General features: G+C 36.0%; 11 protein-coding genes across 11 annotated transcripts; 6 read left to right on the top strand and 5 right to left on the bottom strand.

Moving 5' to 3' along the window:
• Nucleotides 1-364: 364 nt before the first annotated feature.
• Nucleotides 365-2,308, top strand: B0P05DRAFT_539126 (peptidase M24, structural domain-containing protein). Its single transcript, XM_051577913.1, has 7 exons — nucleotides 365-462; nucleotides 516-671; nucleotides 716-913; nucleotides 960-1,223; nucleotides 1,367-1,655; nucleotides 1,711-1,966; nucleotides 2,012-2,308. Exons 1-7 carry the CDS (start codon nucleotides 423-425, stop codon nucleotides 2,294-2,296), a joined length of 1,488 nt encoding a protein of 495 aa, XP_051435376.1. The 5' UTR covers nucleotides 365-422; the 3' UTR covers nucleotides 2,297-2,308.
• Nucleotides 2,309-4,887, bottom strand: B0P05DRAFT_539123 (uncharacterized protein). The gene is made up of 13 exons (XM_051577912.1): nucleotides 4,793-4,887; nucleotides 4,630-4,738; nucleotides 4,520-4,579; nucleotides 4,429-4,475; nucleotides 4,286-4,375; nucleotides 4,081-4,231; nucleotides 3,726-4,025; nucleotides 3,626-3,675; nucleotides 3,312-3,576; nucleotides 3,087-3,245; nucleotides 3,016-3,033; nucleotides 2,400-2,972; nucleotides 2,309-2,353 (listed from the first exon to the last, which is right to left on the bottom strand). The coding sequence occupies exons 1-13, from the start codon at nucleotides 4,837-4,839 to the stop codon at nucleotides 2,348-2,350; spliced, it is 1,875 nt and encodes a 624-aa protein (XP_051435375.1). The 5' UTR covers nucleotides 4,840-4,887; the 3' UTR covers nucleotides 2,309-2,347.
• Nucleotides 4,888-8,087: 3,200 nt separating this feature from the next.
• On the top strand, nucleotides 8,088-10,488 carry B0P05DRAFT_539104 (ammonium transporter AmtB-like domain-containing protein). Its single transcript, XM_051577911.1, has 11 exons — nucleotides 8,088-8,246; nucleotides 8,305-8,406; nucleotides 8,458-8,521; nucleotides 8,574-8,681; nucleotides 8,744-8,778; nucleotides 8,835-8,883; nucleotides 8,934-9,003; nucleotides 9,053-9,090; nucleotides 9,142-9,246; nucleotides 9,288-9,602; nucleotides 9,657-10,488. Exons 1-11 carry the CDS (start codon nucleotides 8,130-8,132, stop codon nucleotides 10,367-10,369), a joined length of 1,716 nt encoding a protein of 571 aa, XP_051435374.1. The 5' UTR covers nucleotides 8,088-8,129; the 3' UTR covers nucleotides 10,370-10,488.
• Nucleotides 10,489-10,666: 178 nt separating this feature from the next.
• B0P05DRAFT_69408 (uncharacterized protein) lies at nucleotides 10,667-12,013 on the top strand. Its single transcript, XM_051583833.1, has one exon. The coding sequence runs from the start codon at nucleotides 10,833-10,835 to the stop codon at nucleotides 11,856-11,858; it is 1,026 nt and encodes a 341-aa protein (XP_051435373.1). The 5' UTR covers nucleotides 10,667-10,832; the 3' UTR covers nucleotides 11,859-12,013.
• An 81-nt stretch (nucleotides 12,014-12,094) lies between these two features.
• B0P05DRAFT_539100 (uncharacterized protein) lies at nucleotides 12,095-13,869 on the bottom strand. Its single transcript, XM_051577910.1, has 8 exons — nucleotides 13,691-13,869; nucleotides 13,218-13,648; nucleotides 13,060-13,171; nucleotides 12,936-13,014; nucleotides 12,740-12,887; nucleotides 12,528-12,695; nucleotides 12,350-12,480; nucleotides 12,095-12,287 (listed from the first exon to the last, which is right to left on the bottom strand). The coding sequence occupies exons 1-8, from the start codon at nucleotides 13,817-13,819 to the stop codon at nucleotides 12,169-12,171; spliced, it is 1,317 nt and encodes a 438-aa protein (XP_051435372.1). The 5' UTR covers nucleotides 13,820-13,869; the 3' UTR covers nucleotides 12,095-12,168.
• Nucleotides 13,870-13,990: 121 nt separating this feature from the next.
• On the top strand, nucleotides 13,991-14,713 carry B0P05DRAFT_468764 (uncharacterized protein; the record flags this gene model as incomplete). The annotated part of the gene is made up of 1 exon (XM_051574450.1): nucleotides 13,991-14,713. One exon carries the CDS (start codon nucleotides 13,991-13,993, stop codon nucleotides 14,711-14,713), a length of 723 nt encoding a protein of 240 aa, XP_051435371.1.
• On the bottom strand, nucleotides 14,708-15,388 carry B0P05DRAFT_539097 (uncharacterized protein). Its single transcript, XM_051577909.1, has one exon. The coding sequence runs from the start codon at nucleotides 15,374-15,376 to the stop codon at nucleotides 14,753-14,755; it is 624 nt and encodes a 207-aa protein (XP_051435370.1). The 5' UTR covers nucleotides 15,377-15,388; the 3' UTR covers nucleotides 14,708-14,752.
• Nucleotides 15,389-15,867: 479 nt separating this feature from the next.
• On the top strand, nucleotides 15,868-16,680 carry B0P05DRAFT_539096 (uncharacterized protein). The gene is made up of 3 exons (XM_051577908.1): nucleotides 15,868-15,891; nucleotides 15,946-15,989; nucleotides 16,033-16,680. Exons 2-3 carry the CDS (start codon nucleotides 15,947-15,949, stop codon nucleotides 16,650-16,652), a joined length of 663 nt encoding a protein of 220 aa, XP_051435369.1. The 5' UTR covers nucleotides 15,868-15,891; nucleotide 15,946; the 3' UTR covers nucleotides 16,653-16,680.
• B0P05DRAFT_571079 (timeless protein-domain-containing protein) lies at nucleotides 16,678-19,571 on the bottom strand (the record flags this gene model as incomplete). The annotated part of the gene is made up of 9 exons (XM_051581357.1): nucleotides 16,678-17,235; nucleotides 17,285-17,428; nucleotides 17,472-18,133; nucleotides 18,180-18,381; nucleotides 18,441-18,575; nucleotides 18,619-18,931; nucleotides 18,980-19,160; nucleotides 19,207-19,377; nucleotides 19,442-19,571. 9 exons carry the CDS (start codon nucleotides 19,569-19,571, stop codon nucleotides 16,678-16,680), a joined length of 2,496 nt encoding a protein of 831 aa, XP_051435368.1.
• Nucleotides 19,572-19,760: 189 nt separating this feature from the next.
• On the top strand, nucleotides 19,761-20,930 carry B0P05DRAFT_539089 (uncharacterized protein). Its single transcript, XM_051577907.1, has 4 exons — nucleotides 19,761-20,121; nucleotides 20,168-20,587; nucleotides 20,645-20,678; nucleotides 20,732-20,930. The coding sequence occupies exons 1-4, from the start codon at nucleotides 19,768-19,770 to the stop codon at nucleotides 20,863-20,865; spliced, it is 942 nt and encodes a 313-aa protein (XP_051435367.1). The 5' UTR covers nucleotides 19,761-19,767; the 3' UTR covers nucleotides 20,866-20,930.
• Nucleotides 20,931-21,308: 378 nt separating this feature from the next.
• On the bottom strand, nucleotides 21,309-21,755 carry B0P05DRAFT_458275 (eukaryotic rRNA processing; the record flags this gene model as incomplete). The annotated part of the gene is made up of 2 exons (XM_051573970.1): nucleotides 21,309-21,482; nucleotides 21,528-21,755. Coding segments are annotated over 2 exons (402 nt in total), but the record flags the coding sequence as incomplete, so codon positions are not given.
• Nucleotides 21,756-21,758: the final 3 nt, after the last annotated feature.

Here is a 21,758-nt window from a genome sequence, read left to right as displayed (position 1 = left end):
ACTTTTATATTAAGTGTGGAACATTGATCCAAAGAAACTTTTTTTCCAGGCCAAGTATATATAATACCCATTGTCCAAAACAACACGGCAATAAATTGGTCTTAATTAAGCATGGCTATTGTAGAAATCACAAGAATAGACAGTGTTATAGACTATTCAGTTTCTAAAACAAAATTAGACGTATCAACTCAGCATAATCTACTATAGTGGTGTAACATAGTGATGTATGAATAGAGAAATAACAATAGGAATGCGCGTAAAAAACGAACGAAAACCGTATAAATTCAATTGAATAGCATCAGATAAGGAAAGAAGTTGAGTAAAGATAAAGTTATCTTCACGTGATGTTTTTTGAATGTCAACCCCCCCTCCAATTCTCCCCGCATTATGAAAAATTTTATTTCCTTTTTTCCTTTACGACTATGTTCCGTTCACAACTTGCTCGACTTTCTTATGCCTCAGGTAAAAGAAACCTATACGCGAAAAAGTGTACAAACGCTAAATAGTAACTTCAGTTCAAAGAATATCCTTGAATACTCGCCATATTACTCCTCGAGTTATTCGTCCTGTATGCCAAAGACTCTATTCAGATCTTGTTCCTGAGACACACAAAAGGTCCTTTGGCCAGCCTACACCTATAACACATCCTAACATAATGAAAAAGGGCGAGGGTAAAGACAAGAAAACATCCTACAGTATTAATCAGAATATATAGTAACACCAGGTCTTCCTGCTGATGAATTTGAAAGAAGACGATCCAATTTGATGAAATCATTACCCAAAGGTAGCACCGTTGTTAGTTTAGGCTATAGTACTCGATACATGACAAACAATATCTTTTATCCTTTTCATCAAAACACTGATTTTTGGTATTTGTGTGGATTCAATGAACCTGACGCTGCGATGATATTAGGTTAGCATTACAGACATTATGTGAATAAGTTATAACACATTTATAGAAAAGGACGACTCATTGGACCGCGGATACAAACAAACCATGTTTGTTTTACCCAAAAATGCTAATGCCGAATTATGGGATGGACCACGCACAGGCATTGAAGCTGTCAAGGAACTTTTCGGCGCTGATGAAGCTTATGAAAACTCGAAATTTCAGCATCACTTAAAGAATGTATTAGGATCTTCAAAGCATATATTTATGGATAAACCAGGCAATATTCCTACGCTAATTACTAACGAAAATACCAAGAAGTTAATAGAAACTGGTATGTTGAATTCATTTTTGACTCTAGCTTCTTTTAAAAAAAAGCGTTTGATTATCTCTAAAAAGGGTGTGTGTGGGGAAGAGGAAATGGATGGAAGTTTAGAGGGTAAAAGTGATAGTCTTGAGCTGACATTGTTTTTTTAGGACTAAAAATACAGACTATTTTACCATTAAGCAAGGTGGTACAAGAGTTGAGAATGATCAAGAGCTCTAATGAATTGGAAATTATGAAGCAATCAGGCATGATTTCTTCCAAAGCATTTATTGAGGCAATGAAGTGGACGAAACCTGGAATTACTGAAGCCCAATTATGGGCAAAATTTGACTTTGAAACTCGTGTAAGAGGATCAAGTATTTTAGCCTATGTTCCTGTCATTGCGGGAGGACCCAATGCCTTGTCTATGCATTATGTGCGAAATGATATGGAACTCAAGTAAGCATGGATTGTTCTGATGCGTATCCATGATATTGACCAAATGCATTTTTAGGAATGGGGATTTAGTGTTAGTGGATTGTGGTGGCGAATATAATGGCTATGCAAGTGACATTACTCGTACATGGCCTGTCAATGGCAAGTTTACTGAACCACAAAAGGAGTTATATCAAGCAGTTTTGAATGTAAACAAGGCGTGTATTAAGATGTGCACAGAAGTGAACAACCTTTCTTTACATGGTATTCACTCTCAGTCTGTCAAATTGATGAAACAAGAATTAGACAAAATTGGATTTGCAGTGTCTTCTTGGGTAAGTAGCAACCAATGCTAGTTCGTTGTTAATCAATCAAAATAGGATCTTGAACGCATTCTTTATCCTCACCATGTTGGCCATTATTTGGGACTGGATGTCCATGACTTGCATGATTTGGATAGATCACGTAAATTGAAAGAGAATATGGTTGTTACTATTGAACCAGGCATTTACGTTCCTTTCGATAACAAATTCCCTAAAAAATACCAAGGTATTGGTATTCGAATTGAAGACAATGTTGTCATTGGCAAACAAGAACCTTATGTCCTTACAGCTACTTCACCAAAAGAAATTGTAGATATTGAATTTTGTTGCAGTAATCACTAATTTATTTAATACTTTTTTTTTTAAATGTGTATTTAATTTGTTTATAAGACTTTATCCCTAGAAGGTTGTTAATAATAAGAATAAAACAAATGTACACACATACCTCAATCTTTTCAAAAGAATTAGCCTTATGCTTGGGCAAAAAGACAAAGTCGTCAGGAGCAGGGCCCAATAATAATTCACTGATCTTGACCCAATCAGATGCTAAAGGACTTGCCATCAAAGTCTCAAGGTCATTACGACCAATATAAGGTGGAGGGCGTTCATTCATGCTTTGAGGAAGTCGCTCTAAGATACCAACAGGAATATATCTATACAAAAAGGATTGCCATTCGCAAAGGAAACGACGTGTAGTATTGACACCTTGACTATCAGAACCCCAATGCTCCAAACCATAGTTACAGAAACGCTTTAACATATCAAGACGTTCATTAGCTGAAATATCCCAATGACGTTGAGCCTTAATTTCTTCAAAGATCCAAGGCTTGATTAATGCACCACGACCAATCATCACACCATCTACACCGGACATTTGCTTGTTCTGGTTATACTCTTCATAGCTCATAATATCACCATTACCAAAAAGAGGCATTGAATGTGTCAAGTTCTTCATTTTGCCAATGTATTCCCAGTCAGCTCTCTTAGTGTATCTTTGTGCACGAGAACGACCGTGAATCTAGTATTATGTTACAAAAAAAATAGCTAATATTTGTACTTACAGTACTCAATGCAATGCCCTATAATAAAAGAAAGCATGAATTACTCAGACAATGTTTAGAAGTATGCTTACCATTTCGTCGAGTTTTGGAACAATACGATCAGCAATAGGTTGATTGTCTTTAATACCCATTCTGTACTTGGCAGTAATAGGAATATCTGTCACTGTTTGCATACCCTTCAACATTTTAACCATACGACCTCTAGCGTCTAACAATGCTGAGCCAGCACCCTGTGTTATTTTTTTTTAAAAAAAAAAGTAAGCATATCTTTTTGCGTTAATCTCTTTCTATCTTACCTGCTTAAATACGAGATCAATAGGACAACCCATATTCAGATCAATAAAGTCAACATCCACTTCGTTATTTAAAACTTCACAGGCCTTTACAATTTGTTCTACTTTGGATCCACAAATTTGAATACCAAAGATATCTTCAGATTTATGACGTTTGGTAAGCGCCCATTCAGATTGTTGACCTCTCAATAAATTGGGTGCCAATGCCATTTCACCACAAGTAATGTCGACACCAAACTCTTTACAAATTACTCTAAAAGGTAAGTTGCTGTTTCAATCGTGTTAATAATCGATATTTCTTTCACTGCTTGACTTACCCAACTGTAGTAAGAGGTGCAAGATATGTTTTGTTTCTGAAATCAATAAGCTACCATAACTTGATTAGATTTCTCGGAATAAACATGTTGTTACTAATACCTTTTTGTAGCCAGTATCAATAGGACCCATAGGCTTTTCTTCTATGATGCTTGGACCAGCAGATTCCACACTAACGTTCTCAAACTCATTGGCAGCATCGAAGAACTCATCATGATCACTATCGCTTTGTTCTTCTTCTTTTGGTTCAAGCTTGGACTTTTTAAGATCAGCAGGTGCAGCGAATAAAGAAGTATTCTCGATGGCCTTTCTCTTTAGTGTATTGGCATCCTTCATGCTTTGTTCTGCAGCAATTTCCTTTTGAACCTCCACCATGTATTCTTCAGATCTAGGGAATTCGTACTAATACAAACAATGTCAATATGTATAAAAGAAGCAAACAATGACTGAAAAAAACCTTGTTTTTGTGAAGCTTCATTTGTGTTTCGCTGCTGATACCGTTGATTGTATAAACTGGGTTCTCTGCCTTTTTCTTTTCGTCTACGATCAACTTATTATCCTTATCAATATGTGCTCCAAGGAATCGGCACTTGTAGCCATAACGGCAGCTATAAAACGAATGAGTCACTATATTTTTGCTTGTCATACTTTGTATAACATACTAGCCAAAAAGATCGAATTGAATACACTTGTCACCAAGATCTGCTGGTTTGATATTCAAATAACCTTCCAAATCATGAGAAAACTTGCAGCTACGCATTAATGTCAGTTTACTGTTGGAATTCTAATTTTTTCTGTTTCTTACTTTTCTGCAAATGTACATTCATCTCCTCGAGCAAGCAATTTACAAAGCTAGAAAATAACTAAATACATATGTAACATATTAACTCAGGTACCTTAATTGAATCCTCAATGCGCTTTTTCCCTCTTTGGCCAGTGTTGGCACCTCTGGCATTCTATATACCATATATGAATTCGTTGCACATATAAATCATACAATATAAACCTTGGATTTCTTTCCACTCTTCTTTTCATTAGGTCCACTTTCAGCTGCATCGTCATTAATTACTACTTGTTCAGCTTTGTCACCATCAATCCATTTTTCCTTTCGGTATCTATAGAGAAAAATTTAACTGAAATCCAAATTGATTTTATCAGATGCAACATACTCTGGCTTAATGCGAGCTTCACCAGCTTTATAATCGGCTACAACCATATTGTTGTTTTTCTTTTTAAAAAGGGGAAAGAGAGCAAAAAAAAAGATATCTTAAAAAAATGCAATGAAACAAGACCAGTATGACTGTTAAGTGACTTTTTTCCAGAATGGTGGATTCTAATAAGATGTTCTACAAGGCTTTTTATGGTAATTTTCTAATAAGAAAGAAAACTTTGGTCGCTTTTTAAATTTCAATTGGTCACTTTTCGGAACTTCAATTGGCTGTTGGTAGAATAAGTGCAGCTGATCATTATACCCTCTAGGGAGTGGTTGACCAGGAAGAAATGCTGCTAATGCATTGACCGAAATTGTCACTGATCGCCAATGGCATGATGGTGAAGGGAATACATTGAACAGCCTTGGTAAAGAAAGTCTTCTAACGTCAAACGCTTTATGGGATTGATGTTCCCTTTCAAAGACAGCCAGTATATGAAACAACAGAGGAACAAAAAAGCCAGAGTTATCAGCTAATGATTTTATACTAACTCTAGCATTGAGTTTGTTTTTAAGTGGCAGGCATAGTTCATCAATTCTTCGTTTGATCATAGGGTCTTCAAGTGATTTCTGTTCAGGCCACACCGCTTCACCTTAGCATACATATTGATATCCATATTCTATAACAATGTCATCGACGTCCTTCGGAGCCATGGACTATATGCATAATATTTAAGTATTTAGAGTAAATGGATGTGATTATTAGCTCTTACAACAAACATAATTTGAATTTGATATTGCAAAAATCTTCTCAATATATTTTCAAGTCTTTCTACAACTGCATTCTCGTAGGTGATTGCCAGCTCCTTGCAGGCCTCAGCGATGCACTGGCTAGCTCCTCCAATCAAATATTCATTAAAAGTGGCATTAGGATTTCCAGCTTTAAAATTATCTCATTCTTGTAAAAAAATTGTGACAGAAGCTTAGTGTTTTTAGGTTCTCTATTGTTCACCAGTTGGCAAACAGGATACCAAAACTGTTGCCGAAAGATACCATCAGATACGGATTCATTTGGGGTTTTTGAAAGATACCAGTTCACAAAAAGTTTGGCTCTAAACACTATCTCTCACACAGCGCTACAACACGAGGTTATTTTCTGCTTCAATATGTTTTGTTACTCTTCCTTGACACAATTTTGAAAAGGTAATTTACGAGCGTAAAAAGTGTAATTTGGCCCAAGATTCTGAAGCATAGTATTTGACTTACTCGTAATGTAAAATGAGCAGAGAGGTGAACGTGCAGAAGAGTGGCCGGAAAGTTCACACCTCTTGCATATTACCCCCGGATTAACTTCAGCTTGATTCCTCTGACGTTTTGCTGCTCTTTTTATTTTTTTCAGTATTTCGGGCTGCTTTCTCTTTCTTTTTCTGGTACCAACTATTAGATAGGTTTAGTGACCAATATGGCCATATCAATTGAACACTTAATGATCATACCTTCGTGGCCAGTTTCTTGTGTATATAATTGACATTTGTAGATTTTTTTTTGACCAGTGGCCTTTTTTTTACCACAGTCCAAACATGCTGCATCTAAATTGAATGATATTGTCAGTTAGACTTTTACTGCACGAAAAGCTACTTGCATGCCTTCAGATTCGTTTTTTTCTATTCGATTTGTATAAACTGATTGTTTTTTTTTGGAATATAGTTGTACGATGTATGATAGGTTCGACATGTCAAAATAAAGAAAAAGGAAAGCTCATAAAAATCAAACTGTCCCATATCATTGACACGGGTGTTGACAGCATTTTTTTAAACTTATTATATCAGTCCCTCCTATCCATACCAAGAGTTGTTGTCCGTATTCTGTCGTTTAAAAATGAGCCAGACGTATTGCTAAGGGTTGGAGCAGATGGAGAACTTAATTTTTCTTTAAATAAGATAAACCTTGTTAAAAAAACATTATAACAGACAAGTCGATCTAACTGTGATGATCTGGTATAAATAACTTTAAATAAAAAAAAAAGTATAACATCATAAACCATACTATCACAAATAAGTCTTTTCTCATAACAAGAACAATTGTCATATATTATTATTATTATTATTATTATTATTATGCCAGCTAGTCATAGTTTGATAGCAATAAAACGGAGTTCATTCTAAACAATGATATAGCTGAATCAACATTTACACTCCTATAGAATAAAGTCATATAATCCAGGAACCAGTAAACAGATCTCATCTTGAATGATAAATAACTGTAAAGATGGTTAGCAAAGTATATTTTATTGAAAAAGTCAATACTCTTGTTCCATCTAATATAACCTTCAGCTCATCAAGTCCTATCTCAGGTTACATCTAAGGACATAATCCAAGTCATATATAAACCTAGAATATAAAAAATCTCTCTTGAACTTTTACCTTAATGAACATTTATAAACGGTCTCAAAGTACTTTCTACACGTCTCTTTATTTTTTTATAATTTCTATATTCAATCTTTTTATTTAAAAAGTCCCAAAACACCACAATAACCAGTCATTTTGATATTGCTTTTCTAACAATTGATTTCCCTTTATAGATAAATGTCTAAATGTAAACTCTCATTCATCCAAAAAGCTAATTCTCTTTCTGTTTAATTTTCATTTTTATTTCGTCCAAAATAGGTAAGAAGAGCATCTGAAAACTAATTTTGATTCGTCTAGAAAAAAACTAACATCGTCTGGATTTAAAGTAGAAATACTGTATTCATACAATAAAAGTCAGGTATGAAAAATGGCCGCAAAAAAAAAAACTCCTAACAAAAAAAAAAAAAAAAACTTGGCAAAATGACTAACAATAGCATCTCCTAGTTTCATCTTGACAGATATTTAAAAAATATGCAGCATTTATAATTAGTACTGGGATAGACGAATCAAATATGCATGATTATGCCTCTTTTCTTTTTCCCTTTTTCACAAGAATACAATAAAGGCAAGAAAATAGATCAAGACAAGCTTCTTTTATCTTATTGAGTCGTAAGATCTAATATGAATATAAAAGGAATCAATCTTATCTTGTATTCAAAAAGCACAGCAAACTCTTTTTGTTTATTAGCTCTGAATGATCAGACCAATTAAATTGAGTAGATTTACCTATCAATTTGCATACCGCCTTATCAGCTACTTCTTTTTATGGAGCTTGTCTTATCTTACCTTTCATTTTTTACACTCTTATTGTTTGTACAACCCGAGATTTTTCGATACAATATAAATAGAGACACGAAATCGCGTTGACAGGAACTCAATCTTTTTTTTCTTTTTTTTTTTTTTTTTTTTTTTTTTATTATCATTTAATATCTGTATATATATAACATAATGGCCGATAATTCAACATTAGCCGCATCTGATGGTGCAAATCAAGGTGTTTCATACACAATCAATGCTGGTGATACTGCCTGGGTGATGATTTGTGCATGTTTAGTCTTCATTATGGTATAGATTTGTCTATGATTAAAAGTCCCTATACCAATCTTCTTTATTTTTCTTTCAGTCCCCAGCTTTAGGTTTATTTTATGCTGGCCTTGCAAGAGCAAAAAATGCTCTCTCTTTAATGTACTTGACTGTGCTTTCCGTTGCTGTCGTTTCTTTCCAGGTAATATATCATAGTCTGGCTTTGAACGCTGTTCTTATCGAATCTATTTAGTGGTACTTAATTGGGTATTCCTTAACATTTTCCCAAACGGGTAGCAGATTTATAGGAGATTCTGGTAAATTTCATGATTTCACGTTCTAAATTCATTCCTAATTCCTCCTAATTAGCTCATTTCTTATTACGCGGTGTGGGCATCCAACCTGCTGCTGAAGGACAGAGTATTCCTGCATCGGCATTTATGATCTTTCAAGCCATGTTTGCAGCTATCACACCAGGTAGAAAAAAAAAAGATAATGAAAAAAAAAACTTTTATACTTACTAGTTTCTCCTTACATAGCTTTGGCTTTCGGTTCTGCAGCTGAACGTATGTCAGTAAGTAATTGCATCTTTAATTGCTTATCACATGCCATTGTAACACTTTCCATTAGCTTGGTCCTGCAATTTTGTTTATCTTTGTTTGGACTACATTAGTATATGGTAAGCACTAATAACAAAAATGCTGTAATAAATATTAACACCTATGATAGATGTCATTACAAATTGGGTCTGGGCAAGCAATGGCTGGTTATTACAACTTGGTGTTATGGACTATGCTGGGTATATTCAATCTATCTAAAATCATTTGTTTAATCATGTTTCTTTTTAGTGGTATTCCTGTCCATATCTCTAGTGGTTTAGGGGCTTGTATGTTAAATTCTTTCCTTTTTTTTTGTCGGTAACTAATTCGTTCTATAGTTGCTTATGCTCTTGTCCTCGGAAAACGTCGTGACTATCATGAAAATGTCAACGCTCCTCATAACGTAACCTTTGTTTTTCTTGGTTTAGCACTCATGTGGTTTGGTAAGCCAAAAAAAAAATACAATTTATCTAACATATCATAGGTTGGTTTGCCTTCAATGCCGGTAGTGCATTGGCTGCTAATGCACGCAGTGTCAATTCATTAGTAGCTACCCATATCTCTGCTTGTACTGCAGCTATTGTTTGGGTCTTGTTAGATTATATCAAAACACGTAAATGGAGTATCATCGGCTTATGTACTGGTGCTGTCGCTGGTCTAGCTACTATTACACCAGGCTCTGGTTTTATTACACCTTCTAGTTCTCTCGCTTTTGGTGCTATTGGCTCCTTTGTTTGTTATATCGCCATTCATTACAAGCACAAGATGGGCATTGATGATTGTCTTGATGTGTTTGGTGGTAAGTTCCAGAAAAAAAAATGCATGACTATGATAATAACTTCTTTTTTTTTAGTTCATTATGTTGGCGGTCTTGTTGGTTTAATCTTGACCGGTATTTTTGCCCAACGCTCTGTGATCGCCCTCAGTTACCCTGAAGGTACTCCTTGGGATACTATTCCTATTGGTGGCTGGCTCGATGGTAACTGGAAGCAAGTGCCTATTCAATTAGCTGGTATTGCTGCTGTCTCTGCTTGGTCCTTTGTAGTGACTTATATTATTCTTATGGTCATCAACCAAGTGCCCTCTCTTTACTTGCGTCTTGCTGATGAAGATGAAGTTGTGGGTACTGACTGGGCCGAAATGGGTGAGCGTGCTTATGGTTATCTTCCATTTGAAGAAGCTGGTACTTCTATGTCTGCTCAAACGGCACCAGCAAATCTTAATGGTTCTATCCGAAAACAAAATATCCATATGACACGCTTAAGAAAGCTCTTTATGGTCGATCGTAGTGCTGTCATTCGAGGCGTCCCTAACCTGATTGAAGAACCTGTATTAGACTACAGTCAACAAAAGGATTTAGGTGTCTATCACTTAAACACATTACAGCAACCTACTATGGACCATAAGCCTTCAGCACAATTAAAAGAAGTCAACGAGCTGGTTACAAACCAACCTCATGTGCTTCAACATACAAGTAGTAATGACGATACTATTCAAGTCATCAGCGCTAGTCAAACACCCGTAGGTTCTAGTAGCAACTCTCAACAATCACGAGAAAACGCATAATTCTCTTACAACTTGTAGATTTCTTTATTTATAACATGTATTCATACCTAAACATCTTATTCAATTTGACACAATAAAACAAAAAGGAAAATAAACATTATCCATGCATGAATTATAAATTTGCAAAGAAAAAAAAAGTAAAGAATGTGGTCTAGTTAATTTTCTTATTCTACAAGTAAACAATGGTATAAAAGGTATGTATAGTAATAAAACTGACTTTATTACTGTCTTTTTTTTAGTAGCGATAACCAGGCAATTAAGATTGCATTCTCTTTTTTTTTCTCTTTTTTTTTTGACGCATTGTTGTTTAAATATCTGGACATAATCTCAATATGAATGTTATTCAGGCCTTGTTTCTTAGATCTATCATGGTCCAGTGTAGAATTTGTTCATATCCTTGCTTACTTGAAACGGTTTTATACTTTCTTTCTTCTATCTTTTTCTTTCTTTCTATAGATTATAAATGTCAACTAATACAGTTGCATTAACCAATACACTCCTTTCAAAATCAACACCCACTGTACGTATTATTACACAGACAGACTATATCTATTCTACTATATTTGCACCCAATGAACCTACTTTATCAGAACAAATACCATCGGTGGATAATGACGAGTGGGAGCATCATATGCGTTCTTTTTTTCCTGTCGTATTAGCATTTGCTATTATAGGTGTATTAGTTGTGATAGGCTGTCTGATCTACTTGGCTTATCGATTTTGCCAAGCAAGTCGAACCACAGATCCAGGCGATACCGAATTCAACTTTGACGATGAGCATAAAAAGACCATAATTAGTCCTATTTCAGCTACTCTGTCTCATATCATTCCTTGGTTAGCTATTCCTTCACCTAAACCAAAAGACAATACCCTCTTTCACCCATATCAACAAGAACCCATTCGATTTGACAAGTCGGATATGAGGCATGTCACAAGTCATCGCAGCAGCATCACTTCTTCTACCACTCGACGCCCCTCACTCGCACCTTCATGGTTGACCAAGATACTTCCCAACAAGTTTGGTACGCATGCCTATCCTAGACCTTCGCGACACATGTCATTACCTATTATTTTCTCAAATAACGATAGTCCTATTGATAATCTCAATATTCCTATTTCGTCTACTTTTGTACCTATCGATAAGTCTTCATTGACACTGGTGCCTCGTTCTGAAATCTGGCTTGATCCTCATCGTCGACGAGGCGTGGATGAATTAGAAATGTGGGAGAAAAGGCATCATAGTACAACAGGAACTGAAGTGCAGACCATTGTTGCTCCTGAACCTCAGCAACCACTTATGTGGCGATTTCCCTCTCAAAATGCCTATCCAGACTCACCAGAATCGTTTGGAAGAAGATTTTCATTGCCTTTGAATTATATGGATCAAGATATGAGCCCTAGATCTTCAGCAACAGTACATGATATAGGCCCTTCTTATGCCACTAGGGCACAGGTAAAAAAAAAAAAAATTAGAGCTAATGATGATTGATACACTCTCCCCATAGACGGCTCAACCTCATTATGATAATGAACCCTCTTCAAGCCAAGGTCCTTTTGAATTCAGTGGTCAACCAGAACAACACTTTACAATCACAGTCAGACTTCCAAAATCATCCAGACAGAGACAGGAAGAAAAGGCTTCACGTGACATACAAATGGTTCGAGAAGCTCTTGAAACAAGTCGATTGCACAACAGTAGTAGTCAATGGCTACGTTCTTCTGGTAGTAAAAGTCTTTAAATTTACTCATTTTTTCTAAATAATATAAAAAAAAGAATTGTAGCATATACAAAGGGTATTTTAAAAGAGAATACTATTTACAACCTTCTCTACTGCTCGAAAGACACCCATTTCTTTAAGCATAAACATAAATCCTTCATTGAGTCTGTTTAGTGTGCGAAGTTGATCTTTTCCAATGGCTGTAGTTTTGAAAGTGAGTTTCTTTGTGACATAGAATGGCATGTATATAGATATATATTACCTTCTGATTGAGGAATAGCTTCTAAACTCAAAAGAGGCTTAACATGATTTTCTACATTAGCATCAAGTACTTCCAAATCAACATCAAAAGCATCCATTTTCCATGTAAACACTAAGCTAATACCGCATTGTCTACCATAAACGTAAATACATACACATCTAAATACTCAATACATTACAAACTGCCTTCAAACTGTAGTTTCGAATTCGACAATACTTCAATATTGATCATTGAATCTTCGAAATGCTTATTGAGTCTTTCAAAGACGAGTTGACGCTGATGATCCAGTTCTTTATAATGAGCAAGTAGTCTAAAGAAACCCATAATATTGTTCTCTTCTTTGATTCTGTCAAGTCATAAGTAAGTCGTTTTGTGGAGAACATGGCTTACTGTTGCAATACACTGCCAACATCTAATTGCATTTCAAATCCAACATCAAAGTCCAAATTGGCTATCATCATGTCAGGCTCAATCACATCAAAAGAAACACTGAATGCTTGATCATACAGAGAACCCGTCAATTGACAGTGACGAATGTCTATCAAGTATTTATACAACACTGTCTTCAATCAGCTTATATACATACCTCCATCTTTTGTATCAAACTCCAGTGTGTTCTTTGCACTTGTGAATTTGATAGAGGAATAGTCTGTCTGTCTCAATACCTAAACAGGTTTATTTAGTCTTTGTTTAGCTACAATGATACTTGCCTCTTGATGTTGAAATGCTTTCTGCTTCAATTCTTCATTGACTTCCAATATACTTGAGCCAATCAGAGTATCAGGCTCTTCTGCTGCGTCACTTAAGAGCAACATGTATTCACTTGAACAACATGAGTACATGAATGACAATAAACAATGATATTTACTATACAGTATCCCAATTAGGTTTACGGTATTCTTCTTCATCCATATCTTCTTCTTCTTCAGGCTCCTTGTTTGTGCTGTCTATCTTCCTTGGTCTTCCTCGCTTTCCTGTACGTATTTCATGATCGCTTTCGTCTTCACTACTATTCAGGACTTCTTGAATACGTTCTTCTATATCACTTTTCGCTTTTGCTGCCTCTATCTTTTTTCTCTTTGCTGCTATTCGCTTTTGTTCTTCTTCATAATAAGCTGCCCGCTGTTCAGGTGTCATATTGGTAATACCCGCTTCTCTATCCCTTCTTTGTTTAGAGCGGGCTAATTTGGCTTCCATCTCTTCCACTTGGTTCTCTACTTGTTCTATTTCAGATTTGAGATCGTCCAGTTGTTTTCTAAGATCCTTTGGGTCTTGACTCTGAAACAGATCATCGAATCGCTATAAACATGAGCATGGTGTTGTACATTGTGTGTAGCTTACAATGGTTGTGTCTTTTGTATTGGATTGTTGTGTTTGGGCATCTAGCAATCGTTCTTGAAAATCAACAGTCGTTGTTCTGTTATCAAATCCAAGATCATCATCGCTGCTACTGGTCAGTGGATCAGACATGATGAAAAGTTACGCGTGATCTTTTGGAAATAAACGCGTTGAAAGCCATGGTCTGATTCAGCCAATCAATAGCGTATATGACGTGTGACCGCTTATAGCATGTAGGTTTTAATATCCGTCAGCATACTTCTTCTCTTTCTTTCTCTTTTTTTTAGAAACAGTACATTCAAGATGGATTTCCAAAATCGTGTTGGCAGTAAACACAGAGGTGGCGGTATGGCCAGTTTCTCAGAATCCAATGTCGATCGTCGAGAAAGACTTCGTAAATTAGCCATGGAAACGATCGATATCACCAAAGATCCTTATTTTATGAAAAACCATCTGGGTTCTTATGAATGTAAGCTCTGTCTAACACTTCACACAAGCGAAGGCTCCTATCTGGCACATACGCAAGGTAAAAAGCATCAAAACAACTTGGCTCGTCGTGCTGCCAAAGAAGCCAAAGAAAACGGCATTATTCAACCACCTGTTGGACCTGCTAAACCCATGGTCGTGCCTCGTCGCAACTTGATCAAGATTGGCCGTCCTGGTTATCGCGTAACCAAAGTACGTGACCCAGTGACACGCCAACTTGGGTTTCTCTTCCAGATCCAGTACCCTCAAATTGCACCCGATACCATTCCTCGTCATCGATTTATGGGTGCTTATGAACAAAAGATTGAACCACCCAATAATGCATATCAGTACTTGATTGTAGCAGCAGAACCTTATGAATCAATTGCGTTCAAGATTCAGAGTACAAAAGTGGATGAGACACCAGGCAAGTTTTGGACACATTGGGATCATGATGCAAAGCAATTTTCATTACAATTCTTTTTCAAGAATGAGAAGCAAGCCATGTTTGAAGGGATGGCGCCTCATGCTAACACGGCGCCACCTGTCGCTACTGTTTAATAAAATAATTTGTTTATTCTAAACTACATATATAAACGTTTAAAGACGTCTAGCTTTCTTGGGTCTACAACCACCAAAAGGAGTAGGTGTAGCATCTGTAATACGCTTCACGTTCCATGAGGTACCACTGACCAATGCCTTAAAGGCAGCATCACGACCAGGACCAAATCCCTTCAATACAATATGCACATTGGAGACCTGTACATTTTTAGCATTCATCTTATCCAACAATTGAATAGCAGCTTGATGAGCAGCTTCATAGCCACTACGAGCTGCTTTTTTGAAACCTGCAGATCCACCTGAGGTAGTCACAAGTGGTGCACCGTTGGGTCGAGTCAAGGTAATGATGGTGTTGTTAAAAGTAGCATTGATATGAAGTTGGAAAGGAGGTTGGTTCATGGTAGATAATGTGGCAGAAATACTTTCGAGTCCAATTGGGAATCCTTTGTCGTTCTTGTTAGGTAATAAACTAGAGGCACTGCTGCTGCTTTCAGCATCTGTTTTGCTTTGACCTAATACACTTAGAATGCCATCGTATTGAGTCGTGTTGGAGTTCTTTTCGTCTGATGATTGAGGAGTTGTTGAGATCCAGCGACGTGAAAGAAGAGTGGGTCGTGCAATTTGTGTGCACACCTTGGGAATAGTGTGTTTAATGGCCAACATGAGGATAGGAAGAAAGAAAGAAAAAAAAAATTGGACTGTCAATCCAGGGTCATGGCTGAATAACTCAACCCTCGAATTTGATTGGCTGAGAAAGTGACTTTGGTTAGTTGTCATTGTAAAGAGTATAGAGTATCAGCATAGACTCTTTTGAATCCATATACACTGTATCATGATGAACAAGACGGTGTCTCTTCACTTGTATGTAAGATAATTTTGATAGTCTGATTTTTTTTTTTTTGAAAAGCAACAAGTCCGCATTGATTTTGACTCTTTTAGTTTCAAGGTGTCAAGATAGTCTCATTCAATATACATTGTCCATTCTTGGTGTCAATGACAAGAAAGAGAGAACTTATTATGTGTAACTTCGGATGCTTCCGTACGTATAAACTTTTTAGATCTCATGATGTGTCTTCATTATTGAGTAACAACATGATTATTGTACAGGACAAGAACCTTACTGGTGAGTACATATATATTATGTTTGTCTTATTTTGAGAATCACACAAAAGTACATGGTATGCATATTTGTTTTTCTTTCTTTCTTTACTTATCATGATATGCTTCTAAAGTATGGTGAATATACTCGAGTTAAATCAAATGAGTGATAATGAAGGTAACTAAAGTATATCAAGCAACAGATCATTAAGAATAAACAGGGCCTATCTGGAATCGTTTTTGGGATAGTTTTGATGAACTAGAGACAATCGATAGTGCTTCTCAACCATCAGACATCTCTTCTTTCTCCTCTGACCCTAATTATTTACCTCAACTCTCGCCTTGTATCTACATTTCCCCTCAACCTTCTACTTCACTGTCTCAACTCAAGCATCTTCCTGATATTTCACCTCATGAATCTGCCAGTATGGTAAACCAAACCCGTTCAACGTTTGCTTTCAAATTTACTTTAAAGGGTAACAAGACTTACCGAGTTGTATGTCCACCTGTATTTCATATCCTTTTAGAAGCAGTGCACACAAAGACTTTGTCAAATCAAAACTTGAGTCTGTTTTATGTGGATGATGAGAATGATACAGTGTTTATTTCATGTGATGCTGATGTACTAGATGCCGTTTACTTGGCTCGTAAGAAAGGACAATCTCGGGTCAAATTGATTGTACATTCACAAAGGCAAGACACCAAGCAACAAAAAGTCAATACTCAACCAAAACAACAAAAGATAGAGCAGCCAACCACACATCACTTCTTCTTTTTACCTGCTGCTATCACCTTCTTTAGTGTGATGATTGTGAGTGTATCTATCTACTCAAGAAAATAGAAATAAAAATAAAAAAGAGAGTTTATTATATCGATACAAAGTTGATATTGCCTTCTTCTTCATCGCTCATAAAAATAGTGGCAGATTCAGTCTCAGGTTTTGTGGGTTCTATTGAATGGCTGGGTGTGTTGTCTAATGCGATGTCTGTGGGTTCAAGGGCAATATCATCAGCAAGAATATCCTCTTCTAATGTATCATCAACAGGTTCTAAAGCAATGTCATCTCGCAAAAGAGCTTCTTCTTCCTGATTTGCCATTTTCTCCTTTTCCCTTTGTCCTTGAGCAAAGATAAGGTCTACCATAGCATCGTCAATAATGTTCTTATTTGTTGGAACAGGCGATGGTGATTGCTCTCGAGTAGGTTCTTCATGAGTCTCTAAAGGCCTTGTATCTGTCCACATGGCTCTGTCTGATCGAATGGAAGGCACAAGTGCTTCTACATACAAAAGTGGGTATTGAGCAGCAGATTTAAAGAATTGGCGAGTAGAGTAAATGATAAATTGTCGCAATTGACTCAATGGTTCTGATTTTGGAAGACGAGGATAGTCCATTAAGATACGATTAAAGAGCTCCATGACAGGTAACTATGGAATCAACATTAATAACCATATACTATCAAAAACACTTGTTTACCTTCCAGAATACATAGTCTACATTTCGCTTGACCATCATACGATGAAACATATGTGTAATACAAGTAAAGTAGTCAGGCTGTAATTCATGATAACATTCTAATAGAGAACAATAGGCATTGACTACTTCTGTTGTCATGTATTTCTTTGATAGTGTCAGTATCAACTCAACTCCAACAGGATCTTACCTTTTCAAACAAGGAGAAGTTAAAGACCGAATCTTGGTAGGATTGGTATGTCATATCCTCCTCTTCTTCTTCCTCCTCTTCTTCTTCCTTTTCTGCTTTTTTCTTTTGTGCCTTTTTTCTTACAAACAGTACTTTTTTGCCCTTTTGATATTGATCTAGTAACTTGAGCAAGACATGCGTAAACATAATGACTGATTTCAAATAACCATAAGACTGTGATTTATAGCATTTGATGATATCCACAAACAAATCAAGCGATGTTTGTTCATAATACAAGTTACTCTGAATATGTTCTGCAATAGTTCTGTGTTCTTCCAGTTCAGATTGATACATGACACCTATACTAATCAGAATCTGACGCACACAATCTACAATCATCTGTAGATCAAACCATGATTTCTCTTCAAGTTTGATACGCATATGTCTTAGGCAAAACAAGACTGCCTTAAGATCCAGCATGGTAGCCACCAGTGCAAAATCAAAGTTTTTGTCTTCATGTTCAAATACATGCCCTTGGTCTCTTTTACGCTCTACAGTAGCCCGTTGTTCATAACTGTGGTATTCTAAAAACCAACGTATGGTATAAAAGAAACGAGCATAATCTTGGTTCATGATCTTTTGGTCTTCTCGCTGAATGTCTTTGACTAATGAACCACAAAAGGCTATTGTTCATGAGTAAACATACACACATTCTATTGAATGACATACCATTAAAACAAGAGATCAAAAAGGACTGAGCCATCAAACGAAGATACATCAACGCTCTTGTGTCTTGATATACTTTTTTGACTCCCATTTTATCTTCTAGTTTTCTTTTACCAATACGATATTTCTTCTTTTCTGCTTCCAACAAGTATTCATAATCAGCATAACCACCTTCTTGTCTATGTGTCACTCGTTGTTTGCCATTCTAGATAGTGATCAGCAAACATACATGTACATGTATATATGTATATATAACTAATTTACCCAAGTCATCACATAGGTTCCACCAAATCGATTATGTCTTGTAGGAACATGTTTTGTCTTGAGTCTTTTGTTAGATGTTTCTTCACTCAGTAAATTAGATAGTTTTTTGGATACTTCATGTAAATCTCCTTTTGACTATAGAGTGTGTTACAAAATAGACAGATACACTTAGACTTACACTAAGATCTGTAAATTGATAAGAAAAAGTATCTCTAGGATCAATGTGCTTAAGCAAGTTATAAAGCGACTCTAATACGAGTACATTCCATTCAGATGTCCCTTCTTGTCGATCACTGTTGGATGCAATAGTCAATAAAAACTCAATAATGTCTGCTTCATAGTATCGAATCATCAACATTTCTTGCATATGTGACATTCTGATTTGATCCATTGTACCTGATTGTGATATATTCAAATCTGGAATGGCTGTCAAATTACGAAATAGATAAAGACCAAGTCGAATGGTGGTATGGTCTATAATAGAACGATCTCTTCATGTCAATGTTAAACCATGATCTCATAGGTTTTGTACGTTTTACCTTGGGGCGACATGAAGGGATTTAAGGACAAGTTGAAGGATGATCTCAAAGACACCTTCTGTTAATAATCCTGCTTTATATTTTTGATAGCATTGTAATGTATTAGGATCTTCTTTTTGTTCTTCGTCCTCTGTATCTAAGTTTTGTTCCATAGGCCAAGTCATAGGCACTAACAATTCAACTAAGGGGAATTATCAATAAGTCATTCATTCATGATCACTACTTACGGCAGGCAAGAACAAACCGGTTCCCAATCTCACTGGTGTCATTATGAAAAGACAAGATCAAAGGTACAATATCTGTCTCAACCACGTTACACTCTACAAGTGTGCTTAATACTGTCTTTTCACTGTTTTGACTATCAATACGAATAGCCTTTTTCAGATCACGTAAACACGCTAAACAAAAGTTAAGTCTTTCACTTTCTTTTTTTTTTTTTTTGACAGATAGGCTTAAACTTACCCAGTGCTTCGTCACCGGGACAATACACTTGAGCAATAGTTCCGTCTGCTTGTTTGATTTCTTCTAAACCGCCAATAGCAGAACATAAACTGAGAATATAAGACTTTGTTTCTTCGATTTCACTATCCATTGTCTTTACAGGTATAAAAAAAAAAAAAAGGGAACGCGTTCATTTTTTTTATATATATAACGCGTCTGTCTGAATTTAAAGTAGGCCAACTTATGGGAGAGTCATGACGATAGGAAAGTGGATGGCGTTGTTACACGAATCAAGCATGCATCTTGATCTACTCCCTTCTTTCGAGTTCTCCTTTATATAAGGATATATGTTTACTGAGTCTTTTCTTTTTTTTTCTTGGTTTCTTATTCACACTGCCTTTATTATCAACATGTATTCACCAGATCAATGGGAGATCCTTGCTGAAGTGAATAGTGTCACTTGCATTACCATTGTATCTTTAATATTTGGCCGAAAAGTAGCTAGTATTGAAGGACCTATACATTACGTTCGAGGTCTCTTGCTTTTAATGTATACTTTATCATGGGCATATAATCTCATTGCTTGTATGTTGACCAGCACAAACAATGGCAACTATATCTCTTGTGTAATGACAAACTTCAATTGTACTGTGCTATACACAGTGACTAAAGTTGTGTTGTATCTATACTTTATCGAAAAGGCAAGTTGGTCATGATATTTTCATGTTTACTTAAACATGGATGTAGATTCATATCATTTCAGTGCCCAAGACAACTCGTTTTAAATCACCTTTATACATAATTAACCTTGTCTTGTTATTGCCTAATATTGCTGTTGTTCTGCTACAGATTATGTATCGTGTCAATCTGGTGGCTGATACGTATCCTTATCATTGCACTGTTGGATTTGATATCCCTGCTTCTGCTCTTTCGTTGTGTTACGATACGCTCTTGTCTGCCTTGTACATTGGTATCTTTATCAAGTTTTATTGTTTCCCTAATACAGCACAACAGACAGCACATCAATCTTCTTCATTGCATATGATGGCTAAACGAAACGCTATTGCTGCTATCACTACCTTGATTACTTCTTGTGCTAATTTTATTATTCTAATCAGTTTAAAAGGACATGAAAGAGGCCTTGTTGCTTCTAGTATCTGTGCTTTGGTAAGAAGGAGAAGGCGTATTTTTAATTTATTTATACTGATATCTTGTACTACTTAGTCTGTCACCATTGTGTGTTGTGTTATTCATTGGGGTAAACTACATACATACATACATACATACATACATTGCTTACATACTTTATAGTGACAACACATCCTGCTGAAATCCAACTGAATGAGAAAGCACTTCAAAGAGTTAATGGTGATAAACCTGTCAAGTTAGAAATTAAACAACACCAAGAAGTCGTTATTTTGACAGAACTTAATACTCGTATTTAAAACACTCTCCTTAATAAACCTTGTCTCCCTCCCCCCCCCTCTTATATATATAATTATTCAGAAGAAAATAGATAGTTTATTACAGAAATATAAGACATGACAATATGCAAAAAAAAAAAAAAATGATTATTTCTTCTTTAAAGAAGCACCTTTACCCTTAAAGATAGGTTTACCCTTCATCTTGTTATAACCACCCAAACTAGATGTGGATTCTAAAGTATTTGATTTATGATGCTTGCCTCTCTTTCCACCAAAACCATATTTAGCATCCTTGTTTAATCTCTTTTGGTTCTTGGTAGGTTTATCTTTCTTTTGTCTCTTGGTATCTGCCTTGTCTAAAGCAATATCGAAATCATCATTTGTTGTTAAATCTTCACCGTCCTTTCTCTCTGTTAAATAACAAGTCAGTTATCTGAGGCTTTTTTTTTTTTGAGAACTACAATCAACTTACTTCTCTTTAACAGTTTGATCTTTTCGAGCATGTCGGTCTTTTGCTTTTGTCTTTCTAATTGCTTTTCTACTTGCACCTTCTTACCAAACTTCTTGAGTTGACGTTGATGCTTAGCTTCTTCAGAAGCCTTGATGGCAGCACTTTCATCCAACAATTTTTGACGAATCTAATTCGATATCAATACGGTGTGGGCCATTCAGTGCTAGCTTACCTTAGCCATGTGTTCATCGCTCTTGAGCATTTCTGCAAAATAATCATCAGGTCGAGAGAATTCAACATTTGCTTTCTTGACAAGATCTCTACCAAGTTTAGCTGCTTCAAGGGCTTGTTGGTAAAAGGCCAATTCACGCTGCATATCGTTTTGTGGATCTTCAAGCTCAATAGGCTTTGTGGAAGTAATGGTCATGGTTTCAATCCAAGGCAAGTTCTTGAGCTTAAAAGA

Source organism: Gilbertella persicaria (genome assembly GCF_025201335.1).
Source record: "Gilbertella persicaria strain CBS 190.32 chromosome Unknown B0P05scaffold_17, whole genome shotgun sequence".
Lineage (NCBI taxonomy): Eukaryota > Fungi > Mucoromycota > Mucoromycetes > Mucorales > Choanephoraceae > Gilbertella > Gilbertella persicaria.
The sequence above is the reverse complement of the archived record's forward strand: the minus strand, read 5'-3'. Positions and strand labels throughout refer to the sequence as shown.